We start from the raw sequence: 21,404 nt of genomic DNA on the forward strand, positions 1-21,404 counted from the left end.
AAGATCTAGATGATCACCATAGCATTCACTACTACTTAATTTCCTCTGTGTGTATGTGTGTGTGTGTGTACTTTATTTTGCTGTTGTTTTTACGAGGAGGACATTCCTCCTCTGAGTTAATCTGCCTATTAGAAAGACTTAGGTGTATAAAATTTCATTGTCTTTGAGTTCATTTGATTGCAAATCATACATTCAAATAAAAAGGATCATTTTAATCAGTTCCATTTTTTTCTCAATCTTGATTTTTCTTTGTTATTGTTGTAAGGATGGGTGTGTTTATTACTACCCTATCAATGTTGTACAAAAATGTATTTTTATTGCTATTGACCCAGTTAAGGTTGTTGTCAGTTAATATTTATTCTTCAGTTTTTAACATGGAAATTTTTATAAAACAAATGAATTATGAGCAAATACTATAGAAAATGTAATTGTATCTTGTCTCTTTTTCTCCTAATTAGGGACAACGAGGTACACATGGTATGCCTGGAAAACCCGGGCCGATGGTGAGTTGTACTACTTTCATATTCACTTCATTCATTTATTCTTCCATTTGTACATTTGTTAACATTTACAGAGCACTCACTGTGTCCCAGATACTTGGAATAAAAAAGTGATAAACGCATAGTACTTATCTTTGGATACTGCCTTGTCTATCAAGGAGAGATACATCGATTAATATTGTAGCATAATGCTGTTGCCCATAAGTGCTATGCTGTACAGTGTAACTTGAAGTTCAAGTATGGGAACCTACCTGTACCTACACCTATAGTGAGATACAGATATTAAGGAAGACTTAAAGAGGAACAACTTTCAAGCTAAGTCTTGAAAGATGAGTATATAAAATGAGCAGTAATATAGCATGGTCTATAGGATGGATAGATTAAAAAAAACATGATGAGCTCAGGAAAATACAAGGAGGGTAAATCAGATTTGAAATTATTTGCCCTTAGGATCTTTCCCGCCTTGTTCTTCATAAAAAGGAAACAAAAAGATAGGAGGAAAAAATAAGAATAGTTTAAAAGGGATTTTATTACTGTAACACAGATGGAATTACAACACAGTCCTCAAAGAAGAATCAGGATAACCTGGAATGGAATTCCTCTTACACTCACTCATTTCCTTTAAATCTGGCCTTTAAATTAATGGTTTAAACTCTATGCACACTTTCCCAAATATGGGATAGTGACAAATATCCACATATTAGCCTGAAAAAAAATCGCTCTGAAATACCCAGATGATTCTTAAGCATCATTTTTATAAAGTGCAGTCCTGGATTTTGGTACAAAACCTAACTTTCTAAAAACTATACCACTTAGTTAGCACAAAGAAAGTACATCTCTCAAGAAGCAATTGTTTCAAATAATTTGTATTTGTGACTGACTTATTCTCTAATACACTACAACAAGTGTTTAATACCACTGGACGTGGCTTTTAGCACTATTCCATACCAACATTGGAAAGTACTTATAATAAAATGACATTATCTTTGTGATTTGAAAGTACTAAGTGGATTAATCCTATGTGTCAAAATGCAGAATGTTGTCAAAGAATGAAAGATGACTCAATTAGATATTGATTAAAAAACATGTCTGATCATTTTTCTGGTTTCTTTTAATAGGGTCCCCTTGGGATACCTGGATCGTCCGGTTTTCCAGGAAATCCTGGGATGAAGGTAAAATGTTAATATATTTCGCTCTTGATTATAAGAATTACTTGATTATATGAATCCTGAAGTGAAGGATGACATTTCATTAATTGTATGGAGGTTGCTTACCTAAGGAAAAAGCCTAGAGCATTCTCAGTGTCTAATACGGTAGGGAAAAAAATAACTGTAAAAACTTAAAAATGAGATTACTAAACGATATGTAATTGAAGGAGAATTACTGATAATCATACAATTGTAATATCAAAGAATCTGTTGTGTTAGAACTCTAAGCTAGACAATTGTAACAGCTGCAAGGAATAAGAACTTAATCTGAATTGGAACTCTGTTCTTGGATACAGTGCCTGGCAGTAATAAATAGCAGAATGTTCTAAACAAGAGGAGGTTAAAATAAATTAGAGGTTGTCAAAAGGCTGTTCTCTCACGCAATGCTGGCTTTCACTCCTCCCCCTGCCCCTACCATTTACACAACCCATTAAAGGAATAGTCAGGGAGGCTTATTTGGCTTTCCACATGGGAATGGATTAAAGTACTCTGTTGGGATGATTTCCATTTGTAGGGAGTCACAGTTTGTTCTTTCAGTGTTTTGGATGATAAATGCAAGGATTACAGTAGGAGATTGTTAAGATTGTATTAGCTAGATTAGTGAATACATTCAGAACACCTCTTTCAAATGTTAAACAACACAATACATTTGACTACCCCTCACACCCAGTTTCCCCTTTGCAATAATTTTCTTCATCTCACAGAAGGGATTCACTCACAAGATTCTGCTGTACAAAAATGACTGTAGCTACGGCAATCACCTCACTTCTCTCAATCTTGTCTTCTCATGGAATTTCGTTGAACGTTAAGTGATGCCCTCAATATAGATCCAAGCTTCTTGTGAGGAGTGCTACTCAAATGGGCTTTGAACTTGTTGTTTGAAACCAACAACAACAACAACAAAATTTCAAATACTCTGAAATGTGAGCATCATCAAGTCAAATTATCCTTCAGGCTCTCTGTAATGCTGTCTTTAAACTCTGTGCCACAGAGATGTGGCTGCTTTAAAATGATGCCCTAAGTCATTTCACTAACCAGTCCCTTTTTTTCTGTGGCACTTGGTCTCCTAGGACCTTCATGAGGCCCCCTCTGTTTCTGATCTGCTCCCCTAAGTTCTAATCCTTTTGCTCCTGACTCTAGCCATGGAGGGCCCACCTTCCCTATGTCCCCTGATCAAAATATGCAAAATCCCTTCCCCTTTCGTGTGAGACCCTCTACCCTCAAACTGAGCTCTGGCCAGAGAATTAAGGATAGAATACTCACCATGGCCAGGACTAAGATTTAGCAGAAAGTGGTTTCTGCTCCTACTGTGGCATCTAGATAAGACTCTTAGAATCACAATTTATACAGCAGTTCACTCTGCATACTTGTTTCTCCTCCTGGGGTTTTCTAGCACTGGCTGTTGGCTACTGAAAACTGCTAAAAAAGTCAAACACTTTGCAAAACTGTTTTTCTCAGAAATTATTTGCCTAATCTATCCCCACCTCCCCAAGCATAAAATTCCCAGATCTTTGTTTTTGGCCAGGATTCTGCTATACCTGTTAAATTCTTCCATGATCTCTGTTTTTCCAAATGAAGAATAAACTTCCACATCCAGTTCTTTGTATTTCAAGGATTCAAGGGAGATTTTATATGTCTTATTGGCACTAATGAACACCCTAAGGCTTAGAATTTTAGTTCTAAAATTCCAGGTCCAGGTCCCTCTAGGATTAGATCTACGTAAGGACCTAATATATTATGTAAAATACAGAAACCCACTTAGCTTTACATTTCAGATAAATAAAGAAAAATTTTTCATACAGGTATGGCTCCAGTATTGCCTGGGACAAACTTATACTTAAATTATTTGTTATTTATGTCAATTAGAATTTAACTCGGCATCTGTACTTTTATTTACTATCTGGACCGTTCTCTTGGGTTGAAATAAGAGTAGCTATCAGGTAACCTTGACCACTTGGCTCTGCTGTTAATGCTGCAGATATCCTCACACTCGAAGGGTTAGGAAAGTGAGTCCACTCCTTAAGCTAGGTTAGGCACACATCCCTTGTAGACCAATTTGTGCTCATGACCGCTTTAAATGCTGGAGGATAAAATGTAAAGCTCCAAATAAGCAATAAACTTTGAACCACACCACGTTTATATTTTTCTTAAATTAATATTCTTTTGTGCCCCGTTAGGGAGAAGCAGGTCCCACTGGAGCAAGAGGCCCTGAAGGTCCCCAAGGGCAAAGAGGTGAAACTGGGCCACCGGGTCCAGTTGGCTCTCAGGGTCTTCCTGTAAGTTGCTAGCACATTTAAGAATGATGTTCTTAACAGAAAGCTTGATGTGTTGTATAACATCAGAACGAAGGCAATCTATTTTAATATATCTTCTTTGAATTCTGAATGCTTGCGACTGATTTAAAAAAAACATATTTCTCTTGTCAACTCTGCAACATTTTGTCTATTTTTATGGAAAGGGAACTAGTTATAAAAGTGAGTTTTATGATATAATGGTGGTTGATGTTTTTATAGTAATTTTCTGCCTCCTTTTGGAATATGGGTGGACATCCAAAGACCACTCTAAACATGGCTTAATGTCTTATAAACTTTTCATATATCTTTTAGGGTGTGGTAGGAACTGATGGGACACCTGGTGCCAAAGGCCCAACGGTAAGTAACTAACTGCATTCATGCCGCGAGAAGCTCCAATGGACATAATCATCTGGACATTGACCATAGACTTCTACAAAGGTCTGTGCTCATCATGTCACTCTTTCACTCTGCTAGGGCTCTCCTGGTACCTCGGGTCCTCCTGGCTTAGCAGGGCCCCCTGGGTCTCCGGGACCTCAAGGTAGCACGGGACCTCCAGGAATTCGAGGCCAACCGGTAATGTCCTTTACAGTAATCACCGTCCATTAGCATAATCCACCTGAGATCACCAAGGAAAATAATATTCAGTGAGATGCAATGAAACGTAGATAATGTGACTTATCTGCATGAGGCAGTTGAAGATAGAAATCTTTGTAAAGTGGAAGCCAAATGTTGTTAATGAACAGTTTAGGGGTTTAAATTCAAAGGGGAACATTACTGTGTTGTTTTTGGATTTTAGTGGGTTTTTTATTTAAAATAATAAGGTCGTGATTTGATGGTCTTCCTCATAGAATTTTATCAGTAGTTGAATAATAACCATTATGGAAATATTTTTGCAAGCCAGTGTGAAGAAATGTGGAGGTTAGAATGACAGTTCAGTGAAAAATGGATTCAACAGCCATTTCTTGAGAGTCATCGTGAAGAGTGACCCCACCGTATTGTTCAAATTGAGTGAATTTTCATATTTTGTGAAATTATTTATTAGAAAAAGTTATGAAGAGCCCATAAGAAATAAACACATTGAGAAGTTGTGTTTATATATTTTTAGCTTGATATGTAAAAATTAAAACTTTCTTAGCACTACCTAAAATAAATACTTAGAATTCATTTCCAAGTAATTTAGTTATGCTAACAAATCCTTTTAAATGCTGGTGACAGATTTATTAAAACACGAGTGTTGCTGATATTTCACATTCGACGTTATCATGTTCTCAATTTAGCAATCTGCTTCCCACTAGTTTAACTGGTGTTTAAAGACACACATACATAAAACCTCTGAACACTCCCAAGATGAAATGCCCTATTTGAAGTTGTCAAACTGTCAACAAAGAGAACATAAATATAAAATTATTTTGATTCTGGGTAAATAAGTCTATTTCCTAAAATAAACCTGAAATAGATTTATCTGTAGAAGTTGTCATTGTTAGTTCTAATTTTAATTAGCAAATTGGAAAAACTGAATAATTCTAATTTTTCTAGTATGCGTGATGAAACAAACAAGATTTCAAAAATAAGTCTCTTGAAGACCACTGTAAAATAGACAAACTGCTACCTAAATGTTACTAGATTTTATAAAATTTCACATACATTCTACAAGACTTGCAAAATTTAAAAAAAAAATGATAATACAGACTCAGCTGCAGAAAGTTTTCAAGACCCATTTACTATAATTAATTAAAGCAGGTTGGACTGGCCAAAAGTCCTGGTTCTCATACCTATTCATACTTTTATTTTAGGGTGATCCAGGAGTTCCAGGTTTCAAAGGAGAAGCTGGCCCAAAAGGGGAACCAGTAAGCCTTCATTATTTTTGTTTAAATGATTAAGAAGAGCATAAATATTGTCCAGGAGTGGACAGGTCAAAACGCTCAAGTGTTTCAAATAATAACAATGACTAATATACCTTTGGATGGAAACAGTTTAATATAGTTTCAAATTTGTAACTGACTTCATTGAATGAAGCTTTTGACTATAACTCCCTTGTACTCTGGCTCTTTCTGGTAACCTCCTTCTGTTTTTAATAGGGGCCACATGGTATTCAGGGTCCAATAGGCCCAGCTGGTGAAGAAGGCAAAAGAGGTCCCCGAGGTGATCCAGGAACAGTCGGTCCTCCAGGCCCAATGGGAGAAAGGGTAAAATTTGAATAATAAAATAAATTCTTAGAGTTGTGGGGGAATTACATGGGTAAGTTTTGGGATAGTAAAGAAAGCTAGAGCAGTTAAAAGAAATGCTTGCAAGTGCATTGCATTGTCCAGTATGGCTGTCTGTGAATTCAAGGAGCCAACTGTTTAATTATTGCTCATTCATTCATTCATTCATTCAACTAATACTGATTGAACAACTACATTCTGCCAGTTTGCTATATTAATATATTGATATATAGTTGATATATTGGTACTCAGTGAAAAAGAAGGCTGCCAGCCTTCATGTGGGGGCTAGTAAACAATAGCTTGTTCTAGTGGGGAGGTAAACAGTAGTCAACAGACAAACAAAAATATAATTATACATTTTAGTAAGTGCTGTATACACTTAGGAAATAACAGATGATGTGGTAGAGAGTAACTTTGAGTATATGACAATAGTGTAACATTAGATTAGGTGATTAGGAAGTAGGATTCTTTGGGAAGATGGCATTTTAGCTGACATCTGAAGATGAGGATGAGCCAGAAAGAGAACTTAGGAGAAAGAACATTGTCAGCAGAAGAAATGGGAAATGCAAAGGCTGGAGGCCAGGAGGGTTGGTGATTTCAGAGATTAGAAGATGTTGCTGTGGCCGGAATGTAATGAAACAGGTCTGAAAGGGACAATGGCATTATCACCTTACATTTGTAGAGACTTTCAGAGAATGCAAAGTGCTTCACATAGAAGACAATACAGATGCATGTTATCATTGACATTTTTATCGTAGTAGATGGTGCCATTCTTTGCTGCTCATATCTAGATATCAGTTTTCCTCTATGTTTAATTTTACAATGAACTGTTAGTATAGTTCTTACTTTGAATAATTTTTGGCTCAGTACTTATATATTCTCCAAAATTTTAAATTTCTTTCCATGTAGGTAGGTTTTTTTTTTCCCCTTATACATACTTTTTGCCATGTTGGCTTGATCACAGCTCCTAAAACCTTATAATACTAAAATTAAAAATTACCCACTCATTATACATTTCAAGAACATCAACAACAATAAAGAATCACATTTTGGTCATTTATAGGGTGCTCCTGGCAATCGTGGTTTTCCAGGCTCTGATGGTTTACCTGGACCAAAGGTGAGGTTATCCCATCGACGCTGATACTCATGTGGCTGGTGGTCCAAAAGATGCCATTGTCCAGAATAGCCATCTAGCTTTGGTCCACATGGGGGCAGATCCAGAAAAGAGTCAAACACAGACGTCAAGCCTAATGTCAAATACCTCTTGTGCAGTTTCTATATTACAGAGGGCTAGGGAAGAAGGATAATGGTTGGAAGCACGTAGAAGTTTATTTTCAGACTTTCTAGGGACACTGCTGAGAAGAAAAGGTCATACACCTTTCCTTTAGCTGATATATAGAATTTTCTTTATCTAGAAATTTAGACTCTAAAATTTTGGTATTTTTTCCCCAAGTTTAGATTATCGGAGTGGTAATCTAAACATAATTTTCATTAGTTAATGATGAAAAACCACTATTCTTTAAGAAAGACAAATGAGAATAGAATATGTAGTGATACTTTTTGTAACTTTGTAACTACTTGATAAAGTATTTGTATGGTATACTAGTGCTTTGATTTGTAAAACATAAATTTTATATTTCCTTGCTTTTATTTCCTGCACTATTTTCTTGTTTTCTGACACATTCTGCTTTGCATTGGAACAGGGGGCTCAAGGAGAAAGGGGTCCTGTGGGTTCTTCGGGACCTAAAGGAGGTCAGGGGGACCCAGGACGGCCAGGTGAACCTGGGCTGCCAGGTGCTCGGGTAAGAACACAGCCGTTTGCTACATCAACCCAAGAGAACTGCTCCTGAGAACTCATCGAAAGGACTTTTTTTAATTGAGCTAGTCTTGACAAGTGGGAGCATGTCTTTGTTTTTGCAATTTTGACCTGACTCACTATTTTTAAAATACTGGTTTGTTATTTTTATCATGTTTATAAAATACAGCCATTTCTAGTCTCCCTTTCTCAAAGGAGTATGCATTAATCATTTTGCCACTTGACATGAAAGAAAATCCCGTTTGTCAATATTTATTTTTTTCTTTACTTGCTGACAAATAATTTATTGGTTTTGGCAGAGAGAATTCCTGATAAATTTCCTCTTGACCAAATGTCACTTAAAAATTCATTTGGATTGTGGAATTCCACTCATATTCAGTTGTCAACAATGGTCCTCAAAGAGAAAGGAATTATACAAAAAGTTGTTGGATGGAAATGTACATTTGGCTGCACATAATCTTGAACACAGTGTGAAATATATGAGTAAAAGTCTATTATAGCCCTTCCTCCTTCTACGTAGGAAACCAACATTTTCTTAGAAATTCTTCCCTAGATACCTGATAAAGTTTGTATACCAGCTGAAAGAGCAGTCAATATTGCTTATAATAAAAAATGACCTCTGACTGTAGACCACATTTGGACTGGGAGGACTATGAATTATAAAAACCTGGTAGGAGGCATAGCTTTGGGTGCCATGAGTTTGGAGTAACTAGTACCTGCACATTCACCTTGCCAGGATCAGTATACTACATTCAAGGTACTCTTACAAATACTGGTTACATGAGATTTCTCAGCCAGAGTGGCTCCTGTGCCCACCATGTAGACTCATTTCCTCCCATGTGACCTCTCCAGTGTGGGAGGCTGTGCTGTAAGGGCTCCCCCCACCAAGTGAAGAGTCCCACGTGGTGCTGCCCGTTGGCACGCTGTGTTTTCTGCCCTGCATTCCTTCCAAAGCCAGCCTAGCTGAGGTCCATGATTGGCCTGTGAGTTTGTCTAGAGGAGCCTAAGGCCACTGAGAATGGGCATTGCAAAGTGGAACTGGATCCTTTTAACATAATACTATTTTTACAATCTAGAATCTTTACTTCAGTTGCAAGTCAGTAACAAAATGACAATTGCTTTTAATTTTCAGGGTCTGACGGGAAATCCTGGTGTTCAAGGTCCTGAAGGAAAACTTGGGCCTTTGGTAAGTATTTTACATAAAACTCCTTAAGGTGCCTGGGTGGCTCAGTCAGTTATGCATCCAGCCCTTGATCTCAGCTCAGGTCTTGATCTCAGGGTCATGAGTTCAAGCCCCACGTGGAGCCTACTTAAAATAAATAAATAAACACAACTCCACAAGCATTAATATTGCTCAATAGACCTACAATTTAAATGGTAAGATGTTTATTTGAGGTTAATGTTTTTAATAGGGTGGATGATATATACATGTTTAAAATGCCGAAGCAAATTCATAGGATCTTCATATTTTAAAATTCACCAAAAATTGATCAAATTTAATTGATACAAATGTTTGAGATTGAAATTGCTTCTCTGACATCAGTGGCAAAAGTTGAAATTATGTATTCTTCCAGTATTGGTCAAATATGTCTGTTAGAAACATTCTCATTTCTTGATGTCCTCCCAATTGTATAGGTTTAAGAGACAGGTAGGTATGACTTTTGACAGCTCATATATTCTGGGCCCTTCCTTTATGCCAAAAATGTGAAACAGAAGTACCAAATTTTCATTATCACAAGCTCGAGTAAATTAAAGAAGAAAGAAAATTTTCCCTATGAATATGAGAGTGTAAGGAGTTGTGAAGATGAGGTTTGTGTATAGAGAAAGAGTGAAATCTCTGTTCTAAATACTCAAAATACTTCAGCAGTTGTTTTTAAACACTCAACTATTCTTATGCACTAAGTAAAAGGTGAAGGATAATCTAAAACTTATGGAACTTGTATAAAAGTAAGGAAAGGCAAGTGATGTTTTGGGCGATACGATATTCAGAGAGAATTTACATAAAACTTCCTTTGCTCCTGTGAATTTTGTAGGGTGCTCCAGGGGAGGATGGCCGGCCGGGTCCTCCAGGCTCCATAGGAATCAGAGGGCAACCTGGGAGTATGGGTCTTCCAGGCCCCAAAGGTAGCAGTGTGAGTACAGTGTCTAACAGGTTTGCTATCTCATCGTAATCCTCACTTGAAGCAGCCATGTTTTGAGCAAATTGATTGAATTTTAAAATAGTTTCTAATTTTTCTTTAGGGCGACCCTGGAAAACCTGGAGAGGCAGGAAATGCTGGTGTTCCTGGGCAGAGGGTAACTATACATTTTCTGCCAAGAGGAAGAAATATACATATATGTATGTATGCAATTATCCAAGTGTCTTGTGGCCTCACTTCACATATTATGTCTGTGTGATATTAGGGAGCTCCTGGAAAGGATGGTGAAGTTGGTCCTTCTGGTCCCGTGGGGCCCCCGGTAGGTGATCTTTCAACGAGAAGGTATTCACATTGCATTTTTCATTGATGTTTGTTTACAGCCTGACTTTGAGTAAGTTTCAGGGGAAGTAAATAAGAAAGTACAGGATTGAAGAATTTCAGTTATAATCTTTCTTTTGATTCCTGTTCTGGTACCTTCTGCCTTTTTAAATGGAGTGATTGGACTTTTTATTTTAAACTTATTTAAAATGTTGATGGTAAAAGCAACCTCGTCATCTTTATGTGTTGAAGAATATGTCAACTGAGGAAAATCAGTTTGACAAATGTTTTGACAAATATTTTGTACTGTCTTTTATTAATAATATACAAATACTGAATTATACCTATATTCTTCTAGTGATGTCTTATAGAAGTTTATTTAAGCTGACTTATTTTTTTTTGGAGGACTAAAAAATGAAAATTTTTTATCCTTTAAGGTACATTTGCATCCGAGGATTCGAAAGTGAAATATTTATCAGAAATATTTTGGCCTACTTATTTGTTTGCAATGGGGCAATTTAGATATCTTTCTAAAATGTTAGCTTTGCTTTCTTCAGTTGTTCTAGTGCTTGAAACCTTGATTAATACTTTTTACGACACTGAGAAATAAATTGGAAGAGAAATACAGGTTTCCCCCATTATCTGAAAGTAGAGTGTTCCTGGGAAAACTTTTATAAGCTGAAATGGTATAAAGCAAAGAAGCAATTATCATTAATTTATATGGAAAATTTTCTTAAAATTCCCAGACTCCAAAAAGAACCTCTCCTAGGCTTTTTTTAATACCTTAGGACGTATCTTGTTCTAACACATGCACAAAATAAATGTAGGTAAAACACAGATGCTCACAGACACAGGTCGGCGCTCTGGTGGCTTGATGCTGAGATGCTGAGTGTGGTTCCCCAGGAAGGAGGAGCTTGTACCGGCCACTCTTTTGGTCCTAGGGGTGCACTGCCTCTGTGACAGCTCACTGCAAAAAGATGCTGAATGCTTTTTTTGCTTTTTGCCTTCTTTCACGAAAGCAAAAATTCTCTTCAGATTCCTTACAGTTAGCAGAAAGCTAATATTGACCTTCCATAAAAGTGAAGTGCTAGAACACGAACTTTGGAAGAGCAGGGGATACTTGTATTACCTGCTTAGATTAGATATAAGAAAGTAATGAATTTTTCCATGTTCAACTTAACCAATTTCCCACAATTTTATGGTTGGCTCTAGACATTTTATGTTTGGATCAAAAATAAACATATGTCATCAGTGTCTTTGCTGGCTTTGGAAGATATTTTCTCACCAGCAGGGACTTCTACCAATACCATTCAACTATTTCATTATAATGCTAGTTCATTATAATGCTAGTTCATTATCTGGTTAAAGTGAAAACATGTGATTAGAAAAAAGGCAAATATCAATACTTCTGGTAGGTCACAAAAGCAGGAAGCAGGTATAAAGATTGGTTCTACTCATGATTTTCTTTCCTTCCTGACTTAGGGTCTAGCTGGGGAGAGAGGAGAACAGGGACCTCCAGGCCCCACTGGCTTTCAGGTATGCACAAATTCATTTTTCCATTTCTTCTACCATTAATTAAACTGCTTTTTTAAAATATGAAAAGATATGGTCAAATGATGTGAAATTCCACAATTTTCAAAAAAGTCATCCCTCTTCTAGTAAATAGATAAAATGGATAAAACCCAACATTTTTGTTCAGAGAGAAGGAACAGACTTCCCTGAAAAACTGATCAAAATCCAAAATTATTAACAAATTAAAAATTATAAAATGTTTTTGTTAAGCTTTATTGAACTGTTTTAAGGTTTATCTAGTTTTACAGACAAAATATCTTAAAATTTTTGTTAAACAAATTTTTAAAATTTATCTAAATATATTGTATGGGAAATTATTTAATAATGGATAATGATAATTTGGTAAAAAAAAACACTTTCAGGAGTGACTTTCAGTACTATACTGGCAACCTAAAATATTGCTTTCAGACCCATAAAAACTTGACAGATGTTAAGAATCTCCAGTTAGATTCTTATCTTTTTTTTTCTTTTTGCTAAGTGGTGTCCAAATGAAAATCTAAACCTATAAACTGACCGGTTGCTGCATTATGGTAGAAGATAGAGTTTTCTTATTCTGTTTTGCTTGTCTTTAAACAATATCTTTTGCTTGAAAGTATAGTCATGGAGGCCCTATGAATTATAAAAGGTAAACTATTAACCCTAGTGGCCTATTAAACTTTCACCAATTCACAATTTCATTTTCTTCCTTTTCCTTTAGGGGCTTCCTGGTCCTCCAGGGCCTCCTGGGGAAGGTGGAAAGCCAGGTGATCAGGTGAGTTCTTTTAAAATAATAATAATAATAACAATAATAAAAGTTGCTGGGCCATTACATCACTTATTACATGTGAAGTACTGTCCTGGTTTGCTTTATAAATGGTCTCTCTTTTAATCCTTAAAACAACCCTATATATCTAGGTACTAGTATGATGCCTATTTCTCAGATGAGGAAAATGAGGCACAGACATGTTAGGTGACTTTCCCAAAGTCATACAGCTGATATAATTTAAATCCTGGTGGCCTGCTTCCCAAGACTGTGTTTTTAATCACTAAATATATATCTTCTTATAATTACAGAGTTTTACTGGAGGCTTTATAAATGGTTATAAACAGATACTGTTTTATTTCTATTATTTTACCAGGACATCAGTTAATTTATTTTTCTATGAGTGATTTGTTCATTCATTTGACCATTCAACAAATATTTGCTGAGCACTCTGTGCTTAGCTGTATTAAGCCCTGGCCCTAACCAATTGAACAAGATGGACACGAACCTAGCCTTTATATTACATCATAGTAGGAGATAGAGAGTTTCTGGGGAGGCACTGTGTGTGTGGAAACATAGAAGATGCACCGAATTCAGACTTGGAGATTTAGGAAAAGTTTCCCAGACAAAGTAATATCTTTTATGAGTAAGGAGGGAGGAAGGAAGGTAGTAAAATACTCCAGAAAATGTGAACAGCAGGTGCAAAGGTTTTGTGATCAAATGAAGGCACTGAAAAAGTTGGCAAGTCAGGAATGCATAGTATAGGTTGATGTGGAGGTGAGGCTGGACGGTGAATCAGGAGTCAGATTATGGAAAGTCCGAATTTGAGTGTAATTTGTTCGGATTCTTCTTTTTTTAAAAATGTTTTATTTATTTATTTGAGAGAGAGAGAGCATAAGAGAGAGAGCGAGCACAAGCAGAGGGGAGGGGTAGAGTGAGAGGGAGAAGCAGGCTCCCCGCTGAGCAGGGAGCCTGCGGGACTCAATCCCAGGAGCCTGGGATCATGACCTGAGCTGAAGGCAGATGCTTAACCAACTGAGCTAACCAACAGGCCCCCTGTTCAGATTCTTCTAATGGAAGATGATGAAGGGCTTTTAAGTAGGGAGTAGTACAATTAGATTTGGGTTTTAGGAAGATCACACCACGTGGAGGACAATACATTGCAGGGGAGAAAACTGGAGGCCCACTTGATACACTTTTTGTTTTGTTTCTTTTTTTTAGTAAAAGGCAAGGCTTATTTGAGGAACTGACATAAAAGGTGGGTCACTAAGTCACTAGCAGCAGTGATGTTCTAGTGTGACTGCCACCAGCTTGTGTGCAGGTGCTACATGCAGAGGAAATGCTAGCCCTCCATTTTAGAGGACGTGACATTACTGTCCAAGGACAGCACATGCTTCTTCATGTTTCACTTCCCCTGGCATCATCCTGGGTTGGGGATGGAGGATAGACACTGATGCCTCTAAAGTGAAGACACGTATCCATGTGCCCAAGAGAACTCTTCTATCACGCTAGTGAAAATTTCTCATGATGGAGGATTACAATGGAAGCAAACATATTGAGTATATTGAGATTAACATTTGTGATTTTGTAAACATAGACGGTAGTGGTTTTAGGTTTCATTGTTATCTGTTACCATCCAAACTATCAGACATATGCTACTTTGTCAAAAATATACTCTATTCAGAATATTGCAGGGTGTTATAGTGCAAATCAAGACACTGTGAATAGTGCACTATCTGCCACAAAATTGCAAGCCACATCATATTTAGAAATCGCAAGATGTACCATTACTTACATATCACTACAAAACACCACATGATGCTGATAAAGCTACCACGATGTTTTCTTACGAGATAAAATATTATTGAAAGAACTCTCGGATATATTTATATTTAGGTTTTCTTTTAAACCACATATGACCCATTAGCATAAATAAAAAGGAAAATGAGAGATAAATAATTTGATTAAATCATTCTTAAAACTTGACATTCAGGACCAACCCAAAGTCTAAATTAGTTTTCATCCCAGTCTTTGATGACCATGACTTTCTACACAACAGCTTTCTTTGTCATTAGTTATTATTTTTAATCAAAGAGAGAGATTTTGAACTTTTTGGCAAACTTTCTTTTAGTTAAGAATAAACTGAAACTTGTAACATAGCCATGACTGCACTAGTTAGAACCCACAATTCCTGGTAGACTGCACTGTCCATAGTATATGGTCAAAAAAAAAGAAATATTTACTAAATTGAATTGAGATCAGCTCTTTATGGCTTTTTATTACAGTTTCCTTTATTAAAATGTTCTCACATTAAGAAATAAAATTACTATATATTTTGTTGTCTTTAAAAAAACCAGCGCACTCTGAGATAATACTTTGGATGTTTTCATTTGCATGTTTTCATTGCCCAAAATCAAGGATTCAGCTTTAATAAACATTTTTTTTTTCTGAAAAAATAATTTCCTCCATCCATGTATGGGATATCCCCTCATTTATAAAAGCATACATATTTTTCTTTCTTCAGTATTATGGGCTTATTCAAACTTCTAATAGTACATTAAAAGAAATTAGGTGTGTGGTATGGAAAGATTTCTAATAAATACCTAAAAATGAGCTCAAAGCGTTTCTTAAAATTTTTAAAATTATATTTTATAGGGAGTTCCTGGAGATCCTGGAGCAGTTGGCCCATTAGGACCTAGAGTGAGTACTTTCTCCTTCATCATTAACTTTGTTTCCACTGCCTTCAGTTTAAAAAAAAAAAAACACAAAAACTTTTATCATAAAGTGGGCTTTAAGAATTAAAATTATTTCCCTTGATGAAAATAAATCTTGTGAGAAAATCCTGTGCTGCAAAACTAGTATATTCTTATTTCAAATTCATTTCTTATCACTAAATTAGAAAATTGAGCCTCATTAGTGGCTAATTTCTCAGTTTTTATCCAGTAGAAGCAGTTTTGCAGATTTCCAGAAACATTTTAACCCACTTTCCGAACAGTCGCTAAGCTTGCTTGACATCCCAATGTTGCACTAGGGAGAACGCGGAAATCCAGGTGAGAGAGGAGAACCAGGAATAACCGGACTCCCTGGGGAGAAGGGAATGGCTGGGGGCCACGGCCCTGATGGTCCAAAAGTGAGTATGGCGGTGAGCTGGGCGCTTCAGGATGTTCCAAGAGTTATAGCCCAATAAACACATGATGGAACTAAAACGTAGTTCTCTTGTTGTTGCAAGATAATTCGATTATATAATTTTCTTCTTCAACAAGGGTTCAGTGAGCATCTACTAGGCTTTCTCCTTGGCACTTAAGAGTCAGCTGAAAAGAAGTCTCTTTTCTGTGATGGGATTTAGGGTTTAGTGCACATAATGATACATTCTCATATAGAAACCCATTCCTAATATTTATTTATACAACTTTTACTAGTGACTTCCATTAATAAGCAGAGGCAAAAAATAGACAATTGGATAATTCCATTAATAAGGAGAGGCAGTAAATAGAAAACCATATAATTTATTAAGAGATATTCCTAATTATACGCTCCATTTTTTTTGTCTCAGGTTCTGCTTACTAACCATAAGAAAGTATGTCATTTTTGAAATCGGAAAGTAAAATACATCATAAGGCAAAGATCAGTACCATTTCCTTTGGGTGCCGTTTAAGAGTGGTAGAAGACAGGGTGGTCAATTTCGGTATAAACAAAGTAGAATTTTTCATGATCATATAACTTTAGGTCCCTTATCATTTTTAAGGTCCAGAGTGATTACATAGTATCTGCTTCAATTTAATCACTGACTTAGCCTATAAGCAAGCTTAATATCACTGACTTAGCCTATAAGCAAGCTTAATATCAAGCTTAATATCACTAACTCTCATTAGCAAGAGTGAAATACTGGCTAAAAGTAATGTCTTCTTGTCGGAGGGGGAGACGAACCATGAGAGACGATGGACTCTGAAAAACAAACTGAGGGTTCTAGAGGGGAGGGGGGTGGGGGGATGGGTTAGCCTGGTGATGGGGATTAAGGAGGGCACGTTCTGCGTGGAGCACTGGGTGTTATGCACAAACAATGAATCATGGAACACTACATCAAGAACTAATGATGTAATGTATGGTGATTAACATAACAATAAAAAATTAAAAAAAAAAAGTAATGTCTTCTTTCTTTATCAGGATCCCCATGATGTTGTCAAAGAAAAAGGAAGGCAACTATTATTTTTATTTGAATTGATGCTCAATTTCCCCAAAGAAAAAAGTTGAAAACATAAATCAACAAACAGAAAGGCCAAGTTGTTTTTATTTCAAAAAATGACCTCAGAGGCAATTTTCACAAATGAAAAATATAAGCACTAAGCTGAACCATTTGAAATCGCTGATATTCCACTCTTTTTGACTTACCAGCAGAGAAATTTCATGTGGCTCCATCTTAATACTGTATTGGTGAGGTCACTTATTGTTGGTTCATTTTAGGGCAGTCCAGGGCCATCGGGGACCCCTGGAGATACAGGCCCACCAGGACTTCAAGGTATGCCAGGAGAGAGAGGAATTGCAGGAACTCCAGGCCCTAAGGGTGACAGAGTAAGTCTGTTGTTTTGTTTTGTTTTAGTTCATTCATTTAGGCTTTCTCAATTCCTCCTGAAAATTATTTCTTGGCCAGGCTTTTACATCTACCATCCTAAGTCACAAGTCAATCTTCCCTCTCTCTCTCCCTTTCTCTTTCTTTTGTTCAATATCTGTATTTATTGAGAAAAATACACAATGCCAGGCACTGCTCTAGGCTCAAGGGGATATAACTCTGAAGAAGAGAGATCAGCCCCTGGCCTCCCAAAGCTTCCACAAAGTGGGAGCAAAAGATAATTAAGTGAATGAATGGCGTTTTGTGTGTCTCCCCAGGGTGGCATGGGAGAGAAGGGTGCTGAAGGCACAGCTGGAAACGACGGAGCGAGAGTAAGTGAGACCATTTCTTTTCCCGGCTAAGCTGGGAATCAACATCATCATTCTTACGTGAATTTGCTGGAACTTTCCAAAATAAAGTTCGTTGTGTTCACACATGGTCAGGGTTTGGAAGATGATGAATTTGGAGCTTTGATGTTGATCAATCACGGATACTCATTTTGCTTACTTTGAATTAGAGCAAGCCAAAATGTGGTTATTGTTGAGGGAATGAAATAGAACACATTTTACCACGCATATGAGAACAGTGCTTTAAGCAGTAGGGCCCTCTTTATCTTTCTCCATCTTCTTTTTTTATTTCATATGCAATGTTTATTTTTGTTCGAGTGTTAGTCTGATGAGCTCTTCTAGACCTCATTCCAGGGCAGGCATGTAGAGTTTTGCAGAGGAGCCAAGTTGAGGCTTGAGTTGGCTGGACGTTAGGGGTGAGAAAATTACTGCACGATGAATCGTCATTAATGCTTTCATCAGTAAAGAGGATGAAGAAGTGAAATGTAAAGAAGGATGGTCGACCCCAAGGCATTGTTTAATGTCATGGCAGAAGCTGACCTTTAACAAGCTTTTCATTCTCGAGCATAGAATACATTTGCAGTTCTAAGGACAGACTGGATATAATTTTTTAGATGTTAATGAAATTATTCTCTCATGTAAGAGCAGATAGATACAGCTGCTCAGACGTTCAGCATTTCCTGGAATAATTCCCGATATTTGAGGAATAATTTCTGTTTCAGTGTGACATGGTTTGCTGGTAGTTGTCATTCTGTGCCGTGGTAAGAGCACTTGTACCATAAAAAAGAGCTCACATCGAACCGTCGTTAACATATTGATTTGGCACATTGAGCCACTGTTAATGCACTGATTATATTAATTTTTGATAAAGACAATAAAGTAAAATAAAGAAAAGTTTTAGTCTGAGTGGTAATTATCCCTTTTTTCTTTTTTCTGAAAATCTACTTAAGATTGACATGCTTAACTTAGCAAATTATGAACATGAGATGTTTCTTGCCTTGTAGTTAGCTCTAATATTTGATTTTGTATTTCAAGAAAGGTCTAAGCAAATCTGGCAGGTTGTTTGTATCTTCTGTCATAGATGGTCTGTAGCGAGTAGTAAAGTAGTGCAGTGCTATTTGAGGGAGTGTTGCATCGACAGTTTATTTTAAGGTGAAATCTGAAATACGTATCTGTTGTTCCTATGAACTAACTTTAAAATGCAGTGTAATAGAAACAGGACTCGAGCAATGACTGCTTTATTTTCAGTAAAGACAGTACATTGCTTTAAGGAGGAAGCAGAGCAGACCACTTGCTGTAATCCCATAGTAAAGGGAAAAAAAATGAATAACATGTTTTCTCTGTAAGAAAAAAAAAGGGGGGTGAATTTAATGAAGTGATCTTTATGTTTAATCTGATTCTTTAAGGAAATATATTAGGTAAATTATTGGAAGAATATTGTTCTATTATAGATCTAGAGAATATATGGTCACAGTTTTCTCATGTTCTTATAAGAATATAAATTTCAGAAGTCCTTTTTGTTCCTTAAATTCCTACCATAATACATACAAAAGTTAAGTAACAAAAGAATAGTTGGGCTGCATATGAAGAGGCCATGCGGAAATATCAGATAGAAAATTTGTTCCAGAAAAGACTCCACTATAGTCCAGTTTAAAGATTGTGACCACACGTCAAGAAGACCCAGTTTGAACCCCCATGTGATAGCTCCCTAAGCTCTGAGCATAAGGAACCCCAACCTCAGTGTAGTTGGGTAGTCACACTCCTTGTAATCTTAAGAGAATGTAGAAAACTCAATGCTCTATCACAGTTTCACTTAAAAAAAAAATAGAGTGGTACTTCGTTCATCTAATTTAAGAATATAATATTCTATACAAAAGAAGAAAAGCTTTTTTCACTCTACACTCGAATTTCAAAATTAAATAGGCCAGGAAACATAGAAACATTGTAGAAGAGTAGCATTAATTTGGAACTAATGTTTGAAGACAGTATCATGTAGGGATGAGTTGAGATGGATGAAAGAGTTTAGAACATTTTGTGGAGAACACCCAGGAAATTGTCTTAGAGTAAATAGAAAAATCTTAAGAATATACAAATTATATCATTTATTATAGACAATGTTTTGCAAAAGCAGCTAAGCTATAACAAAATGGTACCTTATTTGTTTAATCATGGAGGACTTCATTCCTTCTCTTCTTCAGTATGTCTATGTTCTGTTCATTGACAGGGTCTTCCAGGTCCCTTGGGTCCGCCGGGTCCTGCAGGTCCCACTGGAGAAAAGGTAAACTGATGTTATGTGGGCTCCAAGTCAGGAAGTCTGGATGATCGCTCTTTCTCATGCTGTTTTCTCTTTCATAACATGTGGTAGTTGGGCAAGATCATCTCAGAGTTCTCCCCACCACCTGCCCTACACATAGCACTCAGTGCCCTCCAGGTGCGTTATGTTTTGCTCCTGCTTTGGACAATAACCATCTAACGTCTGCTTTCTAGGGTGAACCTGGCCCTCGAGGTTTAGTTGGCCCTCCCGGCTCCCGTGGCAATCCTGTAAGTGACAGTATTTTGATTGTTTTTTTTTTTTTTTTAGAGTGTCAATGAGCAGGAAAACAATTCATCATTTTGTCCTGATATTTATATAAAACCATGCCTGTTGGTTCAGGCTATTTATAACTTCTTAGTTTTCAGAGTTTATTTCACTCATTAAACTCAAACACTTACCAGTCTTGTTATTTGTATGCAACCTATTAAATCTTGGTAAGCAACTCATTTACTAAATAATTAAGAAACTTTTTAGAGACTTCAGACCTTGGAAATTTTGTTCTATGGCCCTTATCTCTATATCACCCTTAAAAGTCTTCCTCAAGAAATACATCTAATCATCTATCTCTACATTTCAAAACACTGTAGGTTTACATAATTGTATTTTTAAATACTGTTCCCATTTAGAATAAAGTGTGAAAGCTACAGTAATCTTTGTTTTATCCTAGGGTTCTCGCGGCGAAAATGGCCCCACTGGGGCTGTTGGTTTTGCTGGACCTCAGGTATAATTTTCAAATATCTCTAATTTACAATGAACACTCTTGTGATAGCAATAAATTTAATTAATTATCATTGTCCTGTGTGTTGAAGGTATATTAAAGATGCTGGAAATAGTTTTCTAGGCAATATTCTCATTTTCAATACATTCTTTCATACATTCTTCCACAACTGGCACTAAAATGGATGGGTTCACACTATTTCAAATTCTATACTTATTTGGTATAATAAAAATGTGGTAGGATAACTTATGTTCTCAGACTGCCTTCAAAGACCTCATTAGGGCATTTTCTTCTCCTGTGCTCTAATACTGAACACAAAGCACCATTTAACAATATATGGTTAAATGATATGTTGGTAATAATTACTGTCGAATAGCTTGTCTATAAGTGTTATAATTGATTGTTTATTTAAACAATTGATGTAGGGTCCCGATGGGCAGCCTGGAGTAAAAGGGGAACCCGGAGAGCCAGGACAGAAGGGAGATGCAGGCTCTCCTGGGCCACAAGGTCTAGCAGGATCCCCAGGCCCTCATGTAAGTGGAAAGCAAAGCAAACACCAATAACCTGAGTCACATGCCCAATGGTGAGACTTTGTGTTTAGCCCATGTTGCTTTCCTTATAGTGACC

General features: G+C 36.7%; 1 protein-coding gene across 1 annotated transcript in view; it reads left to right on the forward strand.

The window, feature by feature from the left end:
- The window catches only part of COL5A2 (collagen type V alpha 2 chain), a 138,760-nt gene that overhangs the window by 98,764 nt on the left and 18,592 nt on the right, over nt 1–21,404 (forward strand). Inside the window, exons 17-39 of the mRNA XM_028123120.2 lie at nt 459–503; nt 1,619–1,672; nt 3,886–3,984; nt 4,315–4,359; nt 4,477–4,575; nt 5,796–5,849; nt 6,081–6,188; nt 7,270–7,323; nt 7,910–8,008; nt 9,155–9,208; nt 10,056–10,154; nt 10,264–10,317; nt 10,426–10,479; nt 11,961–12,014; nt 12,748–12,801; nt 15,448–15,492; nt 15,824–15,922; nt 17,254–17,361; nt 17,677–17,730; nt 19,970–20,023; nt 20,233–20,286; nt 20,727–20,780; nt 21,203–21,310. Of these exons, the coding sequence (XP_027978921.1) occupies nt 459–503; nt 1,619–1,672; nt 3,886–3,984; nt 4,315–4,359; nt 4,477–4,575; nt 5,796–5,849; nt 6,081–6,188; nt 7,270–7,323; nt 7,910–8,008; nt 9,155–9,208; nt 10,056–10,154; nt 10,264–10,317; nt 10,426–10,479; nt 11,961–12,014; nt 12,748–12,801; nt 15,448–15,492; nt 15,824–15,922; nt 17,254–17,361; nt 17,677–17,730; nt 19,970–20,023; nt 20,233–20,286; nt 20,727–20,780; nt 21,203–21,310 (1,602 nt within the window). The remainder of the gene's footprint in view (nt 1–458; nt 504–1,618; nt 1,673–3,885; nt 3,985–4,314; nt 4,360–4,476; nt 4,576–5,795; nt 5,850–6,080; nt 6,189–7,269; nt 7,324–7,909; nt 8,009–9,154; nt 9,209–10,055; nt 10,155–10,263; nt 10,318–10,425; nt 10,480–11,960; nt 12,015–12,747; nt 12,802–15,447; nt 15,493–15,823; nt 15,923–17,253; nt 17,362–17,676; nt 17,731–19,969; nt 20,024–20,232; nt 20,287–20,726; nt 20,781–21,202; nt 21,311–21,404) is intronic.

The sequence above is a fragment of the Eumetopias jubatus genome, unplaced genomic scaffold (assembly GCF_037043125.1).
Source record: "Eumetopias jubatus isolate StellerSeaLion01/CBP00866 unplaced genomic scaffold, mEumJub1_p1.0 scaffold_3, whole genome shotgun sequence".
Classification (NCBI taxonomy): domain Eukaryota; kingdom Metazoa; phylum Chordata; class Mammalia; order Carnivora; family Otariidae; genus Eumetopias; species Eumetopias jubatus.